We start from the raw sequence: 19,727 nt of genomic DNA on the forward strand, positions 1-19,727 counted from the left end.
GAGAGGAAACCAAGCAGTTTTGTTTTAAGCCATAAATTCAATTTTAGAAACACAACTGTCACCATTTGTCACAATTACTTTCCAATTATTAATTTACACAACTTCCAGGTCATATCACGGATTTCAGCTTTTGTTTCAAAGAATACCAAATGACAAATTTTCTGGTTACATCCGATATAACAATCTTTTAAATTTAAATTTTTTCCCTTAATAAATTCTATCCCTTATTAACACACAAATTTAGACATAAATTCACAAGAGGGGAAACTTTAAAAAAGTATACAATTTATATAGATCAAAAAGTTAAATCATTATTCAGTGTATATTTACCATTAATTTATATCCACAAGTAATTAGCCTACCCCTTTCATATGTCGAGTACTAATTTGCCAATGAATGACCAAGATGACCAAATATCAATGTCTTCGGTATAACCACATGCTGCTTTACAACAGATTGATTTGGTTCTGTCCTACAAGACAGACACTCTGCCCTACTTTCACAGGACAGTGAGGCCCCACCAAGTAAAATCTTTGTTTTAACGGCAGAATGAATATTTTCTTCGATCTAAGAAGAGGTAATAAAATTAAAATTGTACAAATCACTTCTTTTGCGGGAAACGTTGACATTCCCAGCAATTTTCCCTGTTAAGGTATTTATATGATCAAAAAGCTTTGGAAAACAGAAAAATCATACCAACATCAAGATGGGATAAAATAAAAAGGTATATTTACAATTTTATTTTACTTCTTTCCCCTTTTGAGATTTTTTTAGAGCCTGCTCACCTATAAAGCACAAAACATGGTGTTGCCTGAAAGAGGAGAGTACAAATGTACCTGGAACCAGAACTCCACACACAGAAATTCTATTTACATGTAACTCTCTTGTGCATGGCTGCCACCATGGCTAGGTAAGTATTTCCTCACCAGATTAACCCGGGTAGAAATATTTCCACAATTAATTATTTCCGTAATGACAACATTTATTACACAATTTGTCTACACTACAGGCAAAGTTTTGTGCCAAACTTAAAACCCTTTAGGCAATTGGAAACCCAGACCTATCCACTTATATAATGGAAATATTCGGTTAGCCAATCATGTTTCCGGGCTCTCAGGCCTCATCTGGGCAATGTACCAGCCACAACATGCTGACTAATACTGTAATAGCTTTAGCTGCGCGGAGGTCCACATCTAATGCATGTTGGTAATTCCCTACCTCGAGAGACAACCAATTAATAACTAAAGTTTCAGTTTGATCCATAGAGTCAATATTAATATGAAGAGTTAATATGGGTTTTCTTTTCTAGCAATCATGCATGGCAAAACTTTTTATGAAATATGTTTTCCTGTTGTTTTTTAAGCATGGTAAACAAGCAAAGTCTCATCTTTTATTTAAAATAAAAAAGCCTTGACCATATTTTTGACAGTTTAATTTGGATGCTTCCGTCTCCCAATAGCTTTTGTTCTCCTTTCAGGGACAGGCATGGATACCGGTACATATTAACTTAGAACACAAAACACAGCTTCATACATTTTCATTTAAGTTGTTACAATCACCCTTGGTTGAGGACAATGTGTGAAGATTGATGGGTTTGACAGTTTTTTGTTGGAATAACATCAATCTCTACAGGACACCAGAGAAAAATTCAGGCAGGTTTTTCTAGACCTCACTAAAATATGAAAACCTGTTGGCATCTTCTACCACCAAAGCGCAATTTAGAGGTAAATAAACGTCACAACATATTATTTTTGGTGCTGAAACTTTCCAGAAGAATACCAAGCCCATGTTCCACACAAACATCAGAATACCCTTCTAAAATCAATAGAACACTCAGAATCAGGAAAAATGAGCAAATTAGTCGTGGACAAAATATATATTTGTTTTTCTGGAAACTATAAACCTTTACAAGATTCCCATGTAACATGATCCTTTTTTTGTTAATAGTTCGCTGAGATCATGCTGTCTCCATGTTGGAGTTTTGTGAATTCTGATGCCATCATTGAAATAATGTCCCTGACATGCACTCTTCTGCGATAACAATCATTTGCATGGTTTTCTAGGACACACTCGTACATTCTGCTGAAGACACCAGACAGGGCACCAGACACGACACCCCACCTGTCAGAGTACAGCACAAAAATACTACAGCATGGAGAGTAAAACCAGTTCAGTGGAGACTTTGTGAGAGTTCGGTGTGGTCAGACATAACCGGTGAAATCCGTCCTCTTGTAGATTCACCTCACTCAGGATTTTATTCTATGTGCTCATGTGTATGCTTACAAAGCAGCAATGCACACGGCCTCTAACATCACTGCTATATCAGAATTAAGAAAAATTCATGATTGTTAATTACAATTTATTACATGTCACTGGTCTAGAATGGCTCAAAATGCTACTTTGTCACCATATTTGATATACAATCACATTAGAACAATGCAAAGGGACCAGGCTCCAGGGATGCTTAGTCCACCAGCAGAATCCTGGTTTAACCAGAGCGGTGACAATAGTATAACATTTTGCAACATTTCTTTTTACCAACTCCAGGCCAACCATAACTTCCACTATCATTGATGTCACGATATTCCAAGATTGTCAATTGTGAAGTCCGAGAGAAAACCTGACTTGGGAACGACCCTGGGACTCCAGGGACACCCATGTGGTGTGCATGGTTTCTTACCTCTCAACCAGCGCTCTGTAGATTGATTGACAATCTAAAGCAGACAGAAGCTTATAGCATTGGTTTACAGGGGACACTTTATCTGTCTTCTGCCTCAGTTATACACTCCTAGTGATTCAACACTTCGTCAAATTGACAGATTCTTACCAGACTTCAGATTGAACGTTTTAATCCTTTACTTTTTCGCTCTACCACAACGAAATGAAGACAATAGTTTAAAACTCCTTTAATGTAAACTTTGATCCAACTCTTTTACATTTTTTTGCTGTAACTTTTCTTCTGAACTCTTACATGTTTTTTGTCTGCTCATTGTAACAGTCAGATTCACTTCAATACAACTACCGTAAATGACCTAAAATGTAGTTGCATTGATTCACTTCAATACGACTAACAAAAATGACCTAAAATGTAGTTGTACTGAAGTGAATCAATACAACTACCATAAATGACCTAAAATTCCACCCCAAAAAATGTCTATATTGAAGCAAGTAAATGTTATAAAATATTGTTTTTTGATACTGAAACTTACATTTTGCAGCAAGTTATCATCATATCTTCCAACCAGATGAACAAACCTCTGAGAATCAGGAAAAATGTGCAATTTTATCATGGACCAACTTTCAAGTCATTTTACGTACCCTAATTCTTGAACTTTTTTGATATACGAAAGAGCAACTTTAAGTGAAATTTGTACACACTTCTAATTTGATTTTGGAGACAAAACTACATTAGTTGGGTTGGCCAACTTCAGGGCTTCACAAAGAGTATACTTTTGTAAATCTACACAGGATGCCTGAATAAACACCTTGTAAACATGTGAAAAGGTTGAAGACTTACAGTATATTTGTGTGGCTGATTGCAACAACACTTCAGGTTGCTCATAGAGTAAACTGGTGAGTGGGTGCACTATTCATAATATTCTCAAATGCCATTTGTTTTAACAGCGTCTAAAATAAGTGAAAAAGCCCTACAAAAACTGTCATTAGACTTGAGTAAGTTTAATTTCTGCACTTAAAATAAAATTGCCGGCTATCTCTCCAGTCACATGTGGGAAGGTCTGCTAGCATCCTGTGGGGCTCTGCACCATAAGGCTGTTGTGTATTGAAGTGAAATATTCTTGAGTACAACGTAAAACTCCAATCAATATAAATAAATAAATAAACGTTACAAAATGCTACACAGAAGTTTTTTTTTATCTGATGTGGTTTTCCAGATAAATGTCCAGAGTAAAACTCATAACACCAAAATCAACAAAGGAGTATGTTTTAAGTCCATTTAAAATGGGTGCTTTCAAAAAAGCTGGACGCAAAACCAGAATCTCTATGTATGCAGCAAAATAGAAAAAATGCAGATATCATGAATAATGAACTCGTCCATTCTGGACCAGTATTTTCTTTGCACCATAAAGGAAGACATAAGAAACCGCATTGTCAATACCAGATTTGAGAAGGTAAAACAAAACTCAGCATGACAGAACGGCAACGGTGCAAAAGCTTAAGGTGGCACTTGCCAAAATAGACCGACATACTGAGGTCAACTACGGTACTGCAAAACAGATCGCGATGATGGGAACAGGAAGAAAAAAAAAAATCAGGTCGGTGTCAGTCGAGCATTGTCTAGAGCAACTGCGATCATTCTCCCAGCCAATACCCAGCATGCCTGGCAGCCACAAATGCTTCAACAGGAAATTGATCTCAGTTTCATTTATCTTGAACAAGGACCTGGGGGAAGAGTTGCGTGCCTCCATGCTAAAGGGTGGGGAGGTGGGGGGGGGGGGTCCTCTAATGAATAACCAGGTGTCAGCTTCACCTGAATATAATGCCTGCGATATTTACCCAAGTTCAAAAATAACCTGTCTGTGGTAAAGCCTATCAACCTGCTCAACCAGGCAAAAAAATTACCTTTCCATGCAACTATTGCTTTGTACCTAATGAGAAATCTGTTGGGGAAAAAAAAAATCCAACCCCAGAGGGCTACCTCTACAAGGGAGATAATCAATCTGTATGTAACAAATGTTTACACCCAACAAACATGCTGGCTAATTGATAATATGGTTTGATATACATTCTTTGGTGATGACACCTGTGTGGACACCAGGATACCATGCTGATAGCAACAGGCAAAATTCATAACATAAAACACTGTATCACTGGAATCCCCTGGAAACTGTAACTGATAGCAATATACGTTTTTATATACCTTACCTTTGAGTGACAGAATAAACAATCAAGGTTTGCACCACACTGAAGGTATTTCAGTCATATATAGCCACAAATGAATGAATGAATGATAATGGCATATTTTTTTCAGCCATATTGTGGCCAGAGCAGGTTTCATGCAATCATCAGTATGGTTTCTGATATGAAAATGGCAGCTTCCAAAATTAAACAAAAGGAAAACAAACCCTGTAAAGAGACGTTAAAAAAAAAAAAAAATGGCTTGATGGTCTTGAATGAGATGTTATAGGACAATCAAATAAATGAATAAGGAAATAAAATACACACAATATGCAATAAATAATATACACACCATATGCAATAAATAAATACCCTAAATGGCCAAATTTTGTCCATGACTAACTTGTCCATTTTTTCTGATTTTTAGAGTTATACTAAGTTTAGAAAGGTGTCCTGAGGTCCTTTCCTCTAAAAATGCACTTTTGAGGGTGAAATTTTAGGTCATTTTGGGTACATCTTGCGATGATATGCCTTACAGTTTTCACTGAAATTTTAGGTCATTTTGGGTACATCTTGCGATGATATGCCTTACAGTTTTCACAAATAACTGGAGTGTCTTCATAAAATTTTGTCCATGACCAAGATGCACATTTTCTTCCTCATTCTGTGAGTTTTATTCAATTAACATAAATGTTTTGAGGTTTGTTTGAAAATATTGTATTCATTACCAAAAGTAATCCATGTATTTATGACCTTTAATTGCAATTTCGGGGGCAAAATTTACCATAAATTCCCAATCAAAGCCACAATTATTTCAGGATAGAGCCAATGATGGTAGAGAGTCTTACATGAGATAGAAGTGCTATGCCAAGACCACTGCTTAACTCTTTTGTATTTCTTCACATGGCCAAAAAATAGCTTTTCCAATCTGGGAACACATTCATATTATTTTCAAATATTAAATACAAAATCCGTGCATTATGTACTAAATTCTAGGATCAAAACTACTTGTAATTCTTGAAAAAGTCTGTAGACATAAAAACAGGGAATTTTGAATAACATTTTAATAAATAGGTTAAATTTATCGAGAAGTATTATGAATCACACATAGTTTATTTAGGATATGCTGTAATTTGGGTATCTTTGAAACGGTATCAAAATGTCATTGGCTGTCCTGCCTCAGGAAGTCCAACACGCGTATGTGCCATTAACGCTGTAGCTGCTTCCAATCTAAAGGCTTTGCTTGGTTTAATCGAACTGCAAATTTGACAGCCAAATGTGCAAAGGAAACATTCCTGAAATGACTTGCAATTCCAGCCATATCAGGATTAATTCAAGTCCTAAATCACACGATATAAGGCCAGTGCATACTGTCAGCTGTTAAAGTTCCACACCAAATCATGCAAAAAGGAGTCAAGAGCAACTGGAATCTGCATTGAGGTCACCACTGATGTACTTAGACAATAACCATGTTTGTGTCCTTTATGACAATTAGGTACAGACATGACCTTTCTAAAAAAAAATTTTAATTATTTAATTAAATTTAAAAAATTGAATGTGGCATCATGACTGTGTATTAATTTTTTTAATGCAAATTTTAATGATGCTCTGTGAATGAATTTGTATGAAATCTATTTTTTTATTACTAAACTATCCCATTTCCGTTTAAATAAACTTTTTAAGTTTTGATACAGCTAGAGTGATTTGGAAAGCGAAGAGTTTTGCAGATCACACTTTCTCAGCACTAAAGTGGCTCTAGATTTTGCCTTCTTTTTCTTCCAAAGGTCATAGAAGGCTAGTGCTCCGACCCAGGCAAGGATTTCCCAAGTCTTGTGATCATACACACCATAACCCTGTAACATTTTAATGTTTCTGATTGGTTTCATTTCTACACCTTTCTTGAGCAAAATGCAATCTACTTTAGCAAAACTATAAATTTTGCAAACTGATACTCTGGGATAAGAAATAATATATTATTAAAGGTCATTGTTAATATAAGAGCAGAAAATTTATCAGAAATGTTGCACACATTTATAACAAGTGAAAAATCTATAATGTATATCGCCATGTGTTTCTTGTTACTTGATAGATAGGAGCTATATGACGTAAATTAATATTCTGTTACGGCACGCGATGTCGCTACGCTATCCGATTCATAATGCTACACAGAAAAATATGAAAATAGAGGAGTGAATTTTGTATCTGCCGGCCCTAGCCATACAGGAAGATCAGCAAAAACCCATTATACTGTAGATAAGACATGGAATCAATAAATTTCTCTACGTATACACTCAAAACCTGGAATCTCCAAGATCCCCGACACGATAATGCAAGAGATGCTTGCCAGAAAGCAAACTGCCAGATTTGTAGCTTTCACAGTTTAAAGCCACTGCTAAAATATATAGTTCCAAGGTGAAATGCTTTTAGAAAACTTCAAAGAGTTCCTCTGGCATATAAAGAGCTACCCTGTAAGCCATATAAGCACAAACAGTAGGAAGAAAAAACTATGGCTCCAGCTAATCATGACAAAAAAGCCTGCGGGCAATATTCTTGTGCGCCATCTTTTACAGCACCCACTAAGTCTGTTATGCCAACTAAAGACATTAAGAATCCTCTCTACAAAGAAGCATTGCAGGCCTTTGAATAGATTTTGTCAATGTTCCAATGTCAGAAGGGAGGCTATAAAAAGGAGATGACCATAAATTCTAGAAATAGTTTTAAGGTCCTATTTGGCCACTTTTGTAGTCATAGGTTTTATATGTGCGCTCCATGCAAAACACACTTTCTACCAAATGGGCTAATACCAGGGTGCAAACATCAATGCGAAGTGCGAAGACTAATTTCACACCTCAAGCAGGTTCTAGTCCTACGCTTGGGATACTTTCCTAATCTGTTTAACATATTAAACTTAAGTCCGACAAATGCTTCACTAGTTCGCAAATTTTCCGCACAATTTGTTTGTTTGTTGTTGAACGCTTTGATCGAGAATTTTTCACTTACCCCAACTCCTCAACTTTTTCGCATATGAAAGAGCAACTGTTTTCATTTCACTTTGACAACAAAACTACATTGGTTGGGTTGTCTGATTTCCAGGCTTCGCAGAAAGTATAATTTTATCCATCAACACAGGCTAATACCCTCAGAATTTGTTTAAATATACACCTTGTAAAACATGCGCAAAAAGTCAAAGAATTACAGTATACAATAGCAGCCACTTTTGTATCCAGTGCAGGGGAAAAACCACTGCCCTTCAGCAAGTTACTGACAAACCTTTACCACATATGGACGATTACAGGTCATGTAGGAAGAAGGACAAGTTGTTTTCCATGGACTTTAGACTGAAGCAAATAGCCAAATGGGCACTACTGTCCGCTGACTGTCATCCAAGCTCTACCAACAGTGGACCGTGGGGGAATGCACAAATTTCATGTACAAAGACAGGGTTGAACCCTCACCTCACGGTCCTTTCAGTGATTGAAAACAAGCATCTTTAACCATTTGGCCATGAGCCGCTCTCCCTCTCACACATTTCATCAAACAAGCATCTTTAACCTTTTGGCCATGGGCCGCTCTCCCCCTCACACAATTTATCAAACAAGCATCTTTAACCATTTGGCCATGGGCCGCTCTCCCTCTAACACAATTTATCAAACAAGCATCTTTAACCATATGGCCATGGGCCGCTCTCCCTCTCACACAATTTATCAAACAAGCATCTTTAACCATTTGGCCATGGGCCGCTCTCCCTCTCACACAATTTATCAAACAAGCATCTTTAACCATTTGGCCATGGGCCGCTCTCCCTCTCACACAATTTATAAATGAATAATAAACCAAGGAATCAACAATTTTTTTCTTTTTCAGAAATTATAAACCGGCTGTGAAGGACAAATGATAAAAAAAAATCCAATCCATGCCATTCAACTATTATTTCACAATACTTCACAAACTATTCATAATTTTTATACATTGACTCATCTTGTACTGTAATAATTATATGACCGATTTAATGTTATACATGTGCAGAATAATCTGAGAATATCAGGTGCACTTCTATATTTCATTCATTTTTTTCTCATTTTAATAAATTCTGATCTCCATGCATGGAATTAACACTATTTCGACTCAATCAGACACAATTCTATCTTTGAATAGAGAGAAGTTAGAAGACTCCATAATGCCAGGACAAAAACTCAGTGGATCATGGAAAGTGTTACAGCTCTGTAGTAGATAAATCAAATTTGAGTCCATTCCGGCTGTCTGAACTCTGGTCAGGCAGAATTATACTCTACGTTAAAAACGTACTGATTAAACCTTCAAGGGCAAGTGCAAATAAAAAAAATTTAAAAAAAAAGAAAGAAAGAATCCAATTTTCCATTCAGTAAATGTATCTGAGCTGCACCTCGAATAAAGACCATTTTTTTCATTAACATTGGAGATATTGAAATATTATTTCCTAAAATCCCCCATCAATTTCTTGGGCCTTCTTTGCCTCCTGCATAGAACTGCACCAAATGGCCTGTAACTTTAGGGCTTTGGAGTACCCCTTAATCATGAAGACACATGGTCAATGCATATTAGACAGCTAAAAAGCACAAACATTTTGTGTTCCACACAGACACAAATTTACTACTTTCTCATGATGAAATTGACATTTTTGCCGACATACTTTAAAATATATTCAAATACGCCCAAGGACAGCGGTGAACTCTTTACCTGAAAAACATAGACTTCATCCTCATTTTACTCCTTATACCGTATGAAAGGCAATGTATAGAACAACAGTGTCAATTCTTTAGCAATATCTTGTGTGAGTGTGACTGTGGGGGAAGGGATACAGGGTAGGGAGGGAAAGGAAACCAGGGAGGGGATGTAATGACCTATATGGTGCCTTTGACCAATTCATAGAAACAACTGGATACACATAGTATGACACGAAAATATTATACCTACATTATCTTGCTACATGTATATACTATGTCTTTCTTAAGTGGGCTTTCACTCCAAACTGAAACAATTACTAGACTGTTGGTTTTGGAAATTAGAAGAAAAAAAAAATTACTTTTTGCAAGAGCTACAGGGTGGTACTGAACCATTTTGGTTTGCTGACAAGTTCATTTCTGTATTACGTGTAAACAAATTTATGAATTTCCTAAAATACAAATATACATGTATTCTTATTATTTACTTAATGAGTTTCAACGCAATACTCAAGCATGATTCATATATAAGAACAGTGGCTAGATTTATGAGTGAAGAAATCGGAGTAGCCAAGAGTAAAATCACCGTCCTTCCCTCACAAACCATCCCTAATTATAAAAGATGTTTGTAATACAGTAATCAGTTCTCAATCCAGAGCGTTGGAGTTAATTATGAGCACTGTGTCTTCACACTCGACAGAGGCCCTAGCATGACAGCTAAAAGCCTCTGTAGGAGAAAACGCGTGCAGTTTTTCTCCTGTTTATCTTGAATATAAAATTTCTTTTAATCCCCCACATCATGCCAGTTCCACGCAGGGAAAAGACATATTCCTCTGAATCTCTGGTCCATACCTCAGTAGCGAGAATCGACAGACTGTAAAATGGAGGAAATAAGAGCTGTATAAAAGGAAATGTGTAGGGTTGTATAACTAACAATGCCAAAGGTTGTATAATAGACAATGTGAAGGGTTGTATAACTAACAATGTGAAGGATTGCATACCTAACAATGTGAAGGATTGCATACCTAACAATGTGAAGGGTTGTATAACAGGCAATGTGAAGGGTTGTATAACAGGCAATGTGAAGGGTTGTACAACGAACAATGTTAAGGATGTATAACAGAGAATGTAAAAGACTGTATAATAGAGAATGTAAAAGACTGTATAACACACAATGTGAAGGGCTGTATAATAGACATTGTGAGGGTTGTATCACCGACAATGTGAAAGGCTGTAAAAGAGACAACGTGAAGGGTTGTATAGCTAACAATGTGAAAGGCTGTATAATAAACATTGTGAAGGGTTGTATAACTAACAATGTGAAGGGCTGTATAATAGACATTGTGAAGGGTTGTATCACTAACAATGTAAAAGGCTGTAAAAGAGACAATGTGAAGGGTTGTATAACTAACAACGTGAAGGGTTGCATAAGACAACATGAAGGGTTTCATAAGAGACACCAAATGGCACATAAAAGAACCACCATGCATGTCAATAAGTGACACAGATGGGAGGGTCAATTTCATACTGTTAATAATGTCATCTTTGACCTACACAACATAATTTAATCAACATTTTACGCAGGTGAGAATGACAATATTTTGTGTCCCACAAAAGAGCCAACATGCTGGGCAATAACACGACACGTGGTGCCAAGACTTACATAACGTAATTTAATCAACATTTGAAGGCGAGGATTAATATGTTGTTTGTTGAAGCATTCTTCATGACTCCATTTGATTACTCTGTTCAGACTAATAAAATACTTTTGATGAAATCATGAAGGTGGGTATCCCAGCAATGTGTATTTATTTCTATAGTTATACTATTAGATGTAACACAAATAAACTAATTGTATATTTCCAAGCCATCTTTCCGAATCAGAACACTGTCAAAATTTAAAGATTACCTTCAAATCAGAGACAAGGTAAATAAACAAATGTGCTCTGTCATACAACAATGACTAAATACTCGACTAATGGTTAACAGAGGATTATGTTGCTGATTTTTTGGGAATTTAACACTGCTTTCAATTTTACTTGCATTATATCTCACCTCAACATACTGCAAGACGACTGACATCAATGCCTAAAAGAAAGAATTTATAGTGCTGCCTCACTGGAAAACCATGCCAAACACACCAGGTATTTCTTTGACCAAAGTGAAAACAAAAACAGGAAACTATATGGAGACTGCGTAGGTGAACACTATCTGCTAAAGATACAAGAGCTCTAGAGCAAATTAGGATGTACGTGTAACCTTCCTGATATCCAAAGCAACAGATTTCTGTCAAGAACATGTGAAACTTTAAAAGCAACTGGATGGCACTTTACAGCTTGTCATGTGGGAATGACAATATTATGCGTATTTTGCATTGCATCTTTACAACTTACATCGCAGCCAAACAAAACCTGTTAGCCCCTGGAGACCTGTTCACACAAGCCTCGCCCACCTCATTCCCATAGCTGATGCCAATATTCTGCGTAAGCTTTCTCACACCCCATGGGCGCACCTCAATTTACCCATGCTCCAATTAAAGCCAAAAGCCAACAGTTCTATTAAAGGCGTCAGTGTGTCCTAGATACCACCTTAATTGCTTTGCCAATCCCGCTTTCAATTCTGCAGACTTACTGCTCACTTGAGCATTGTAAGAGTAACAGATTTTAAAACCATGTTGATATCAAAGGGTTAACATCCACGAGGAACTTCTAACACCCGCCCCGGCTAAGAGCTGTCCGTTCGGATGTTCATAAATAGACATATATTCCTCAGTCGTTAATCTCAGGCCCAGGGTACAGGTGGTAGCTGGTGGACCCTAGTTAATCTAAAGGGCTTACCCATGTCTGGTACTGGCATACACTCAAGACCTACAGTCATATATACTTGCCGGACCGAAGTCAGTTTGCCATTTTCCCTGGCAGACAATGATGTATATAAAATGCCTTGATGTTGACGAAATGAACTGAAACTCTTTTTTCTCTCTATACCCTTGTCTGCCTTGTTTACCAAATAGAGTACTGTTCATCCTGTCAAATCAGTCAGAATTTAACTCATCAAACTGTCTAGTCTTCTAGTCATCAAATCACCACCAGCCCAACCCATTTCACTCTTATTTTAACCATTCTACTCATCAAATCATTTGATGCCAAATCCAACAAGCTATCAGTCCTACCCATCAAATCAACAACAGTTCGACCAATCAAAGACTTAGTCGTTCTAACCACCAAATTACTCATGGCGGAATCCAACAAACTCTATCAGTCCTGCCCACCAAATCAACAACAGTTCGACCAATCAAAGTCTTAGCCGTTCTAACCACCAAATTACTCATGGCGGAATCCAACAAACTATATCAGTCCTGCCCATCAAATCAACAACAGTTCGACCAATCAAAGTCTTAGCCGTTCTACCTACCAAATTACTCATGGCTCTTCCACCCATCAAATCATTAATGGTTGAATCCAACGACCTCTATCAGTTGTACCCGCCAATGATCAACAGTTCAACCAATCAAAGATTTAGACTTTGCATTGGAACGGACTGACAGAAAATAATCATCTGAAATATCAGACCTACCAATAACAAACAAAACTTCCAAAAACAAATGAGCAACTTTCGACAAAAGAAAAAAAGTTATTATTTGTGGCACAAGAACATGTGGAAGCTGTTTAAAAAAAATCTAAAATGCACCGAGTAAGTCTGAAAATACCTATCTCTACATATTGCCGCTCTTTTGAAGTCTCCCACAATGTTTCAAGTGAAAACTCATCTGGATGATGTTCAATTTCCGAATGCTAAGAAAGCAAGCTGCTAAAATCACCTCTGTGGCGAATAAGACCAAGGGTCTGGAAACTTTGGGTAGTAGGATGTAGTGCTCTTAGGAAAAAAAACAATTCAAGCTTGAGCCTTGGGGCAATGTGATAGAGGGTCCGTCCATGTTCATTCAACTATAAGTATTGGCGTGCACAGATTTTCACACCGAGGTTACCACTCTGCACAAAGCACCAGAAGGCTCCACGCAAGGTGCTTCAAGTTATCTTGCTATAATTTAATCTGTTTTCTGCTTGAGTGTCGTTAATGAACCTCCGTTTCACTAAATATGAAGGTGGTCGTCTCTTAACCCCAGGAACTTGTACATCCGCAAAATTTCCTCGCCACTCAGGGAGAGGGGGAGGGGAAGGAGGTAAAGGCGAGCCCGTAAGGCTTTTCCCCCCACCCACCCATCCCTGAGAGACTGGCTGACATAGAGAAATCAATAGGCCATTAATTCTCAGATAACACCATTTTAAAAAGACATGGTCACTGCGAGAGATTATAAGAGATCCGTTTTAAACAAGCAATGAAGAGATCTGCTGCACACTGGAACCAGCAGTCTCATCCACAGCTGATGAACTAATTCACAGCAATTACTTGTTTAGGATGGAACATCCTGTTGATAGAGGCTTATGAAACCAGGCAGAAAGTAGGTTCTCCCCTGATAGTTCAAGGAATGCAGCGCGTTACCGGCTTTGTACATGTAGTTAACACATGTGCTTTGGAGGATACACGCTCGTCATTTGCCATGTGCAAAAATCACCGCATTTGTGCAGAGGATATAACAATTACACAAGAACGGAAGATGGTAATCTTGGGATTTTGCTCGATGACAAAATCACGCGAGGAAAAACACTGCCTGATTTGAGTCAGGCTTGAAATTAGAACCATGTTTACAAAAAGATATGCCATTAATAGAAACATCAATAATGATATTAGTACTAGTAATAAAGAATCAAATAACAATACTGTATCAGGGATTTCAATTAGTAAATAGGTAAATAATAATCCAGTCTGTGAGACATACCTTTCACAATAACGATCAGATGATGATAAGGAAATGATAACGTGACCAAAAATGCTTAAATGATTGAAGCTTAACTACAGCATGATGTCCAAAGACACAACACTCCTTAGGAAAACATAACCCCGAAGTCTTAACACATAAATCCTTAAATCGGTTTGTTCATATCCATTACCAGCGAGAGAAATCTGAGCTGTAGAATTTCACAAAGATTAGAGAAAAAAATACCACATTCCAGCATCAAATGACTTATTTACAAAGTCACAATCAATATTCATGGGTTTCCTGTGTAGCCAACATAAATCCATTTTTTATACCAGGAGAAATAAAAAAATTGATGAAAAATGAAAGTGAATTTACGCCCAGACACGAGGCACTTAGTGTTCTGTCAAACCGTGGATGTATTTACTCCTGTGACTGATGAAATATGCGGTTCAGCGGTTCGGGATGGTTGCACACATTCGGCCAGACAGTGTGCCTGCTGCTGGTCTGCACACTACACATACTTCACAAGCATCCATGTTTTGAGGAATCTAGGAGTCTTTCTTCAGGGCATCCTAATTTTATTGATTGTTAAACTGTAAGGATGTCAAAGTATCCTTTCAAAATAATTTGAGCAAGTCATTCTTACAACATATATATATGATTATGTTTTTCAGAAAAAAAATGCAAACTAAAAAAACCTTAACCTGTTATTAACTGTCTAATTTTAAACACACAATAGTGCAAAAAAAAAATTTTTTTTACAAAAGGCCTGTGAGATAAGCCAGTCCAGTCAATCCTTTTTTTTTTCTTTTTGGTTTTAATCTATGGAAATCTTATGTCTTAACAAGTCTCCAGCCAAATCGTTCCATAAACAGAAGACTATTTAACACGGGCAATAGGTTGGTGGCTAAAAGCCTGTACAAACAAAAAAACTGGAAACAGGAACAAAAAACTGGAACAGCTTAGGATTTTAAATTGCATGTACAGCAATAGGAACAGAAGAAGATTTATAACACTATAACCAAGATCACCAGTTTCTAAAGTCTTCTTTATCCCAAGAGCTAAATTTTAGACAAAAAAGCAGCACAAGAGAAATAAGAACTGCTACTCTTCATATGTTTTTTATTAACAGTGTCAACAGTCTGTGTGAAAAGATGATTTTTTTTAAATATGTTTTTTTTTTTTTTTTTGATTTTGGCTGCAGAAAAGCCTGTGAAAAGCCTCTTATGCAGGGAACAACAACAACACATGGCTGATACTGGTATGGGAAAAGATACACACCAAATCATATGTAACTAAAACCATAAGAAAATATATGTAACTACAACCATAAGACAATATATGTAACTACAACCATAAGACAATATATGTAATTAAAAACTAAAACCATAAGACAAAATTTACTCTTGTATTCAATACATAAAAATAATTATAATTCAACAAATATAAATGATGCGAGAAAAAAATTATTATTCTGGCTAAATATCTATAAAAGCCACCTTAGAATCCAAACATTCACACACTTTGGTGCGAAAAAAAAGTTTCTGTCTTTCTGATGATTCTTACTTCATTTCGGGGATTTCTGCCCCTTTGGAGATTTCATTTTTAGAGTTCCTACATTAGATATCAACTCAAGTCACCCTTTTACTTGAGAATGTTGATGATGAATGATACAACATCTTTGTCACGCACAGCTAACTCTTCTTACAATTCCAATAAAACTCTTTTTACACTAACCACAAATACTATAAAAACAATGAAGACATCCTCATGGGAACATTGTGGCTTAAAAACACTGTTTATATCATATCATGATGTCGTCTCACAGTGCTGCCATGAAGAAACACCATGTCAAAAACATTAGAGAGGATGCCCAACCCACATTCACAAAATACCGTGTGCATTATCACATTAAAAGTGCAGAGTTTTGAAAAAGTATGCAGAGATTTGGGTTTAAACCTAGGTTTCTGGCTTAATATGCAGGACTCTATAAACTCTCAATATAATGCAAGGTCAAGACATGATGATAGAACTTAAGATTTCTGATTTTGGAGTTGATTCTGTATTTATGACCCAATGACAGCACTAATCTTGGTGATCGATGGCATGGCAAAGTCATACTGTATGATCAAATCCTGTTTCCATTTTCATACATAAATCTCATAAAACATGACCTTTAGAGAAAACAAATGAGACATGCGCTTGCGAAAAAATGTTTTTCACTGGCTATTTTGTAGACATCCCAGGGGATCCTCTGCGGGAGTTTTTGCTTATGGACCAGCAATGTAATGAGCATCAAGTACCCTTAACTACTAAAGAGTTCGTGTGCGAAGGGAGAACACCCATGCGTGTGTTGTATCCATAAAATCACCTCTGAGCAAAGAGGTTTACTTACTCATGCAGCTTTTATTAAGTTTTAAAATAAGATTTACTTCCCTTCCATTCTCCATCTATCTATACATCATTTGTGTGTCCTAAAAGATCTAAGAAACAGCATCTGCAATGGCATTCACTCTTTAATCATAACGACGGTACATGTACAAATGTCTAGAGTAAGTGGGTTTACACACTTACCAAGACAAACAGTATTTCTCCCACAAAAAGACTTGAAAAATGTTAACAAAAAAATACCATATGAGGAGAGGTTACACATGAAGGCATGCTGTGCCGTAAGCGACTTTCAAGCATCAATTCTGATCACTTACTACAGTACAATTACACAAAAACATTGTTAATGAACAAAGCAATGAATAAAGCAATGTCAAATTCTCCATAAAGAAGTCCTGAAATGAAATCCTCAATGAATTCAACAGGTGAGCCGAGCTCTATTTTCTCTCATCCCAATATACACAATATACATGTATATACAATAAACACCACAGATAATAAAATCACATGCCCAAATCACTTCTAATCTAACTCTGACCACTAACAACTGAACAAAACAGCAGCCTACCTGAACAGGAGGAATCCAAGGGAGGTAACTGCAGTCCGCCTGACATCGTCATTCACATCACTGACCTACAATCAGATATCAGCATGTCCATTCATGTTGTACGATTCATTTATTTATTTGATTGGTGTTTTACGCCGTACTCAAGAATATTTCACTTATACGACGGCGGCCAGCATTATGGTGGGTGGAAACCGGGCAAAGCCCGGGGGAAACCCACGACCATCCGCAGGTTGCTGACAGACCTTCCAAATTACGGCTGGAGAGGAAGCCAGCATAAGCTGGACTTGAACTCACAGCGACCGCATTGGTGAGAGGCTCCTGGGCATGTCGTACGAGAACAGAACTAACATTACAATACCTTATGTACATTACTCTTCCTTTTCACTGGATGAAACCATGTCACCTAGAACTCGACAAATTTGTGGTGTTGTATCCAGTGACGCGCTATGCGCAGCATTTTTTTTTTTTTTTTTTTTTTGGTTACAACAGAAGTCTTGAGTCGTTGGAATCTGTGTCACACATCATCTGCTTCAGTCAGTTTCAAATGTACATTCTTTCACAGTCTGATATACAAAGAAATCAGCAGAAATCAAACATGCTGTTATATTCGGGATCATTATGTGTCATTTGGTATAATACAAAAAAATATTGCATATAGCGGAGTGGAGCACTGAAATTTGTCAGATCTCAACAGCTCATATATAATTCTTTGCTGCAAGCTCTTTGCAAAAATTACATACTGTGGAAAATGGCAGATGCAAGAATATCTTTCAGAGAAGATCCAAAAATGTAGGTAGACATATACATGTATATGCAACAAACATCTGAAGATGAATTTTCTGATCAAATCCACTGAAGAATATTGTCAAATCTGATGGTACACTACTCCATGGAGACATGACAGGGATTAAATGATTTCTGAAGGTATTAATCGAGCATCCTGCCAAAACATAAAAAATGGCGATGAACACAAATTTCTGAACCATGTATTTATTTATTTATTCAATTGGTGTTTTCCACCCTACTCGAGAATATCTCGCTTACACAACGATGGCCAGCTTTATGGCCAAGCATACCCAGGCAGAGCCAGTGGGAAAACCCCAATGATCCGCAGGTTGCTGGCAGACCTTCCCACATACGACCAGAGAGGAAGCCTGAATGAGTTGGACTTCAAGTCACAGTGAGTGCATTAGTGAGATGCTCCTGGGTCATTACACCGCTCTGGCGTACTAACCCCCCCTCGGCCACAGAGGCCCCCTCCTAAACCGTGTAAGGTCTACTTTTTAAATAAAGTTACATGTATACCTGATATACGCGTAACATCTATCTACTTTCTGGTGCAAAAGAAGGTAAACTTATCATTTTAACACAGTACTCAAAAATATTTCACTTTAGGATGGAGAGGTACATCTGTGTAAGGAACTGGGCACACCCAGAAGATACTGTAACCCTTCATCATGAACATGATCAACTAAAGCCAGATCATGCTGGCTTCCTCTTCAGCAAAACATGAAAGGTCTTCCAGCAACCCGCAGGTGGCCTTGGGCCTCCCTCCACCATAATACTGGTCGCCATATATGTGAAATATTTTTGAGTGCGGCTTAAAATTCCAATCAAATGAAGAAGTGAGTGAGTGAGTGCTTGGGGTTTAACGTCGTACTCAACAATTTTTCAGTCATATGACGACGAAGGAATCATTAGGGTGTAATGTGCACGTGTAATGTGCCTCCTTGTTGCAGGACGGATTTCCACCGCTCTTTTATTTAGTGCTGCATCACTGCGACGACTAACCGAAGGCAAGCAAGCTGCCCCGCCCGAGCCATTATACTGATACGGGTCAACCAGTCGTTGCACTATCCCCTTCATGCTGAACGCCAAGCGAGGAAGTTACAGCTTCCTCTTTTAAAGTCTTAGGTGTGACTCGACCAAGGATTGATCCTGGATCTACCGGTCCCAATCAAATGAAGAAATAATTAAAACTAATTAGACGGCACACTTAGTAAGGGAAACGGCACATCTTATGATTTAAGCAAACTGGGCAGAGAAACCAAGGTAAGTATTAAGCAGACTAGGGCATATGAGCTTACCGCCACATGAAGCAGCCTGCGGATGGCCTGGTTATTGCCGGAGCCGCAGTACGCCATACCAATCGTGTACATGCCAGACCAGCGGAGGATCGGGTCTTTGTCTCGCGTCAAGCTCTCAATGAGTGCGTCCGCCTCCTCCATACGCCCATACATGGTCAGCGCAATACCCACTGCCAGGCCACGCAGGATCTTCTCGTGCTGAGTTTCCTGGGCATACTGTATCAAGGAAGGAATATAAATAAGATTGGTTAAGTGCTGGAACTTCATGCTAGCCTACACGACCAAAGTTAGTGGTACTTGTTGCA

The 19,727-nt window shown here is 37.6% G+C and overlaps 1 protein-coding gene across 1 annotated transcript in view; it reads right to left on the reverse strand.

Moving 5' to 3' along the window:
- LOC135479047 (26S proteasome non-ATPase regulatory subunit 1-like) overlaps nucleotides 1-19,727 on the reverse strand; it is a 188,989-nt gene that overhangs the window by 154,498 nt on the left and 14,764 nt on the right. The window contains exons 19-20 of the mRNA XM_064758759.1: nucleotides 19,423-19,638; nucleotides 17,336-17,400 (exon numbers count right to left, since the gene is read on the reverse strand). Of these exons, the coding sequence (XP_064614829.1) occupies nucleotides 17,336-17,400; nucleotides 19,423-19,638 (281 nt within the window). The remainder of the gene's footprint in view (nucleotides 1-17,335; nucleotides 17,401-19,422; nucleotides 19,639-19,727) is intronic.

The sequence above is a fragment of the Liolophura sinensis genome, chromosome 12 (genome assembly GCF_032854445.1).
Source record: "Liolophura sinensis isolate JHLJ2023 chromosome 12, CUHK_Ljap_v2, whole genome shotgun sequence".
NCBI classification, from domain to species: domain Eukaryota; kingdom Metazoa; phylum Mollusca; class Polyplacophora; order Chitonida; family Chitonidae; genus Liolophura; species Liolophura sinensis.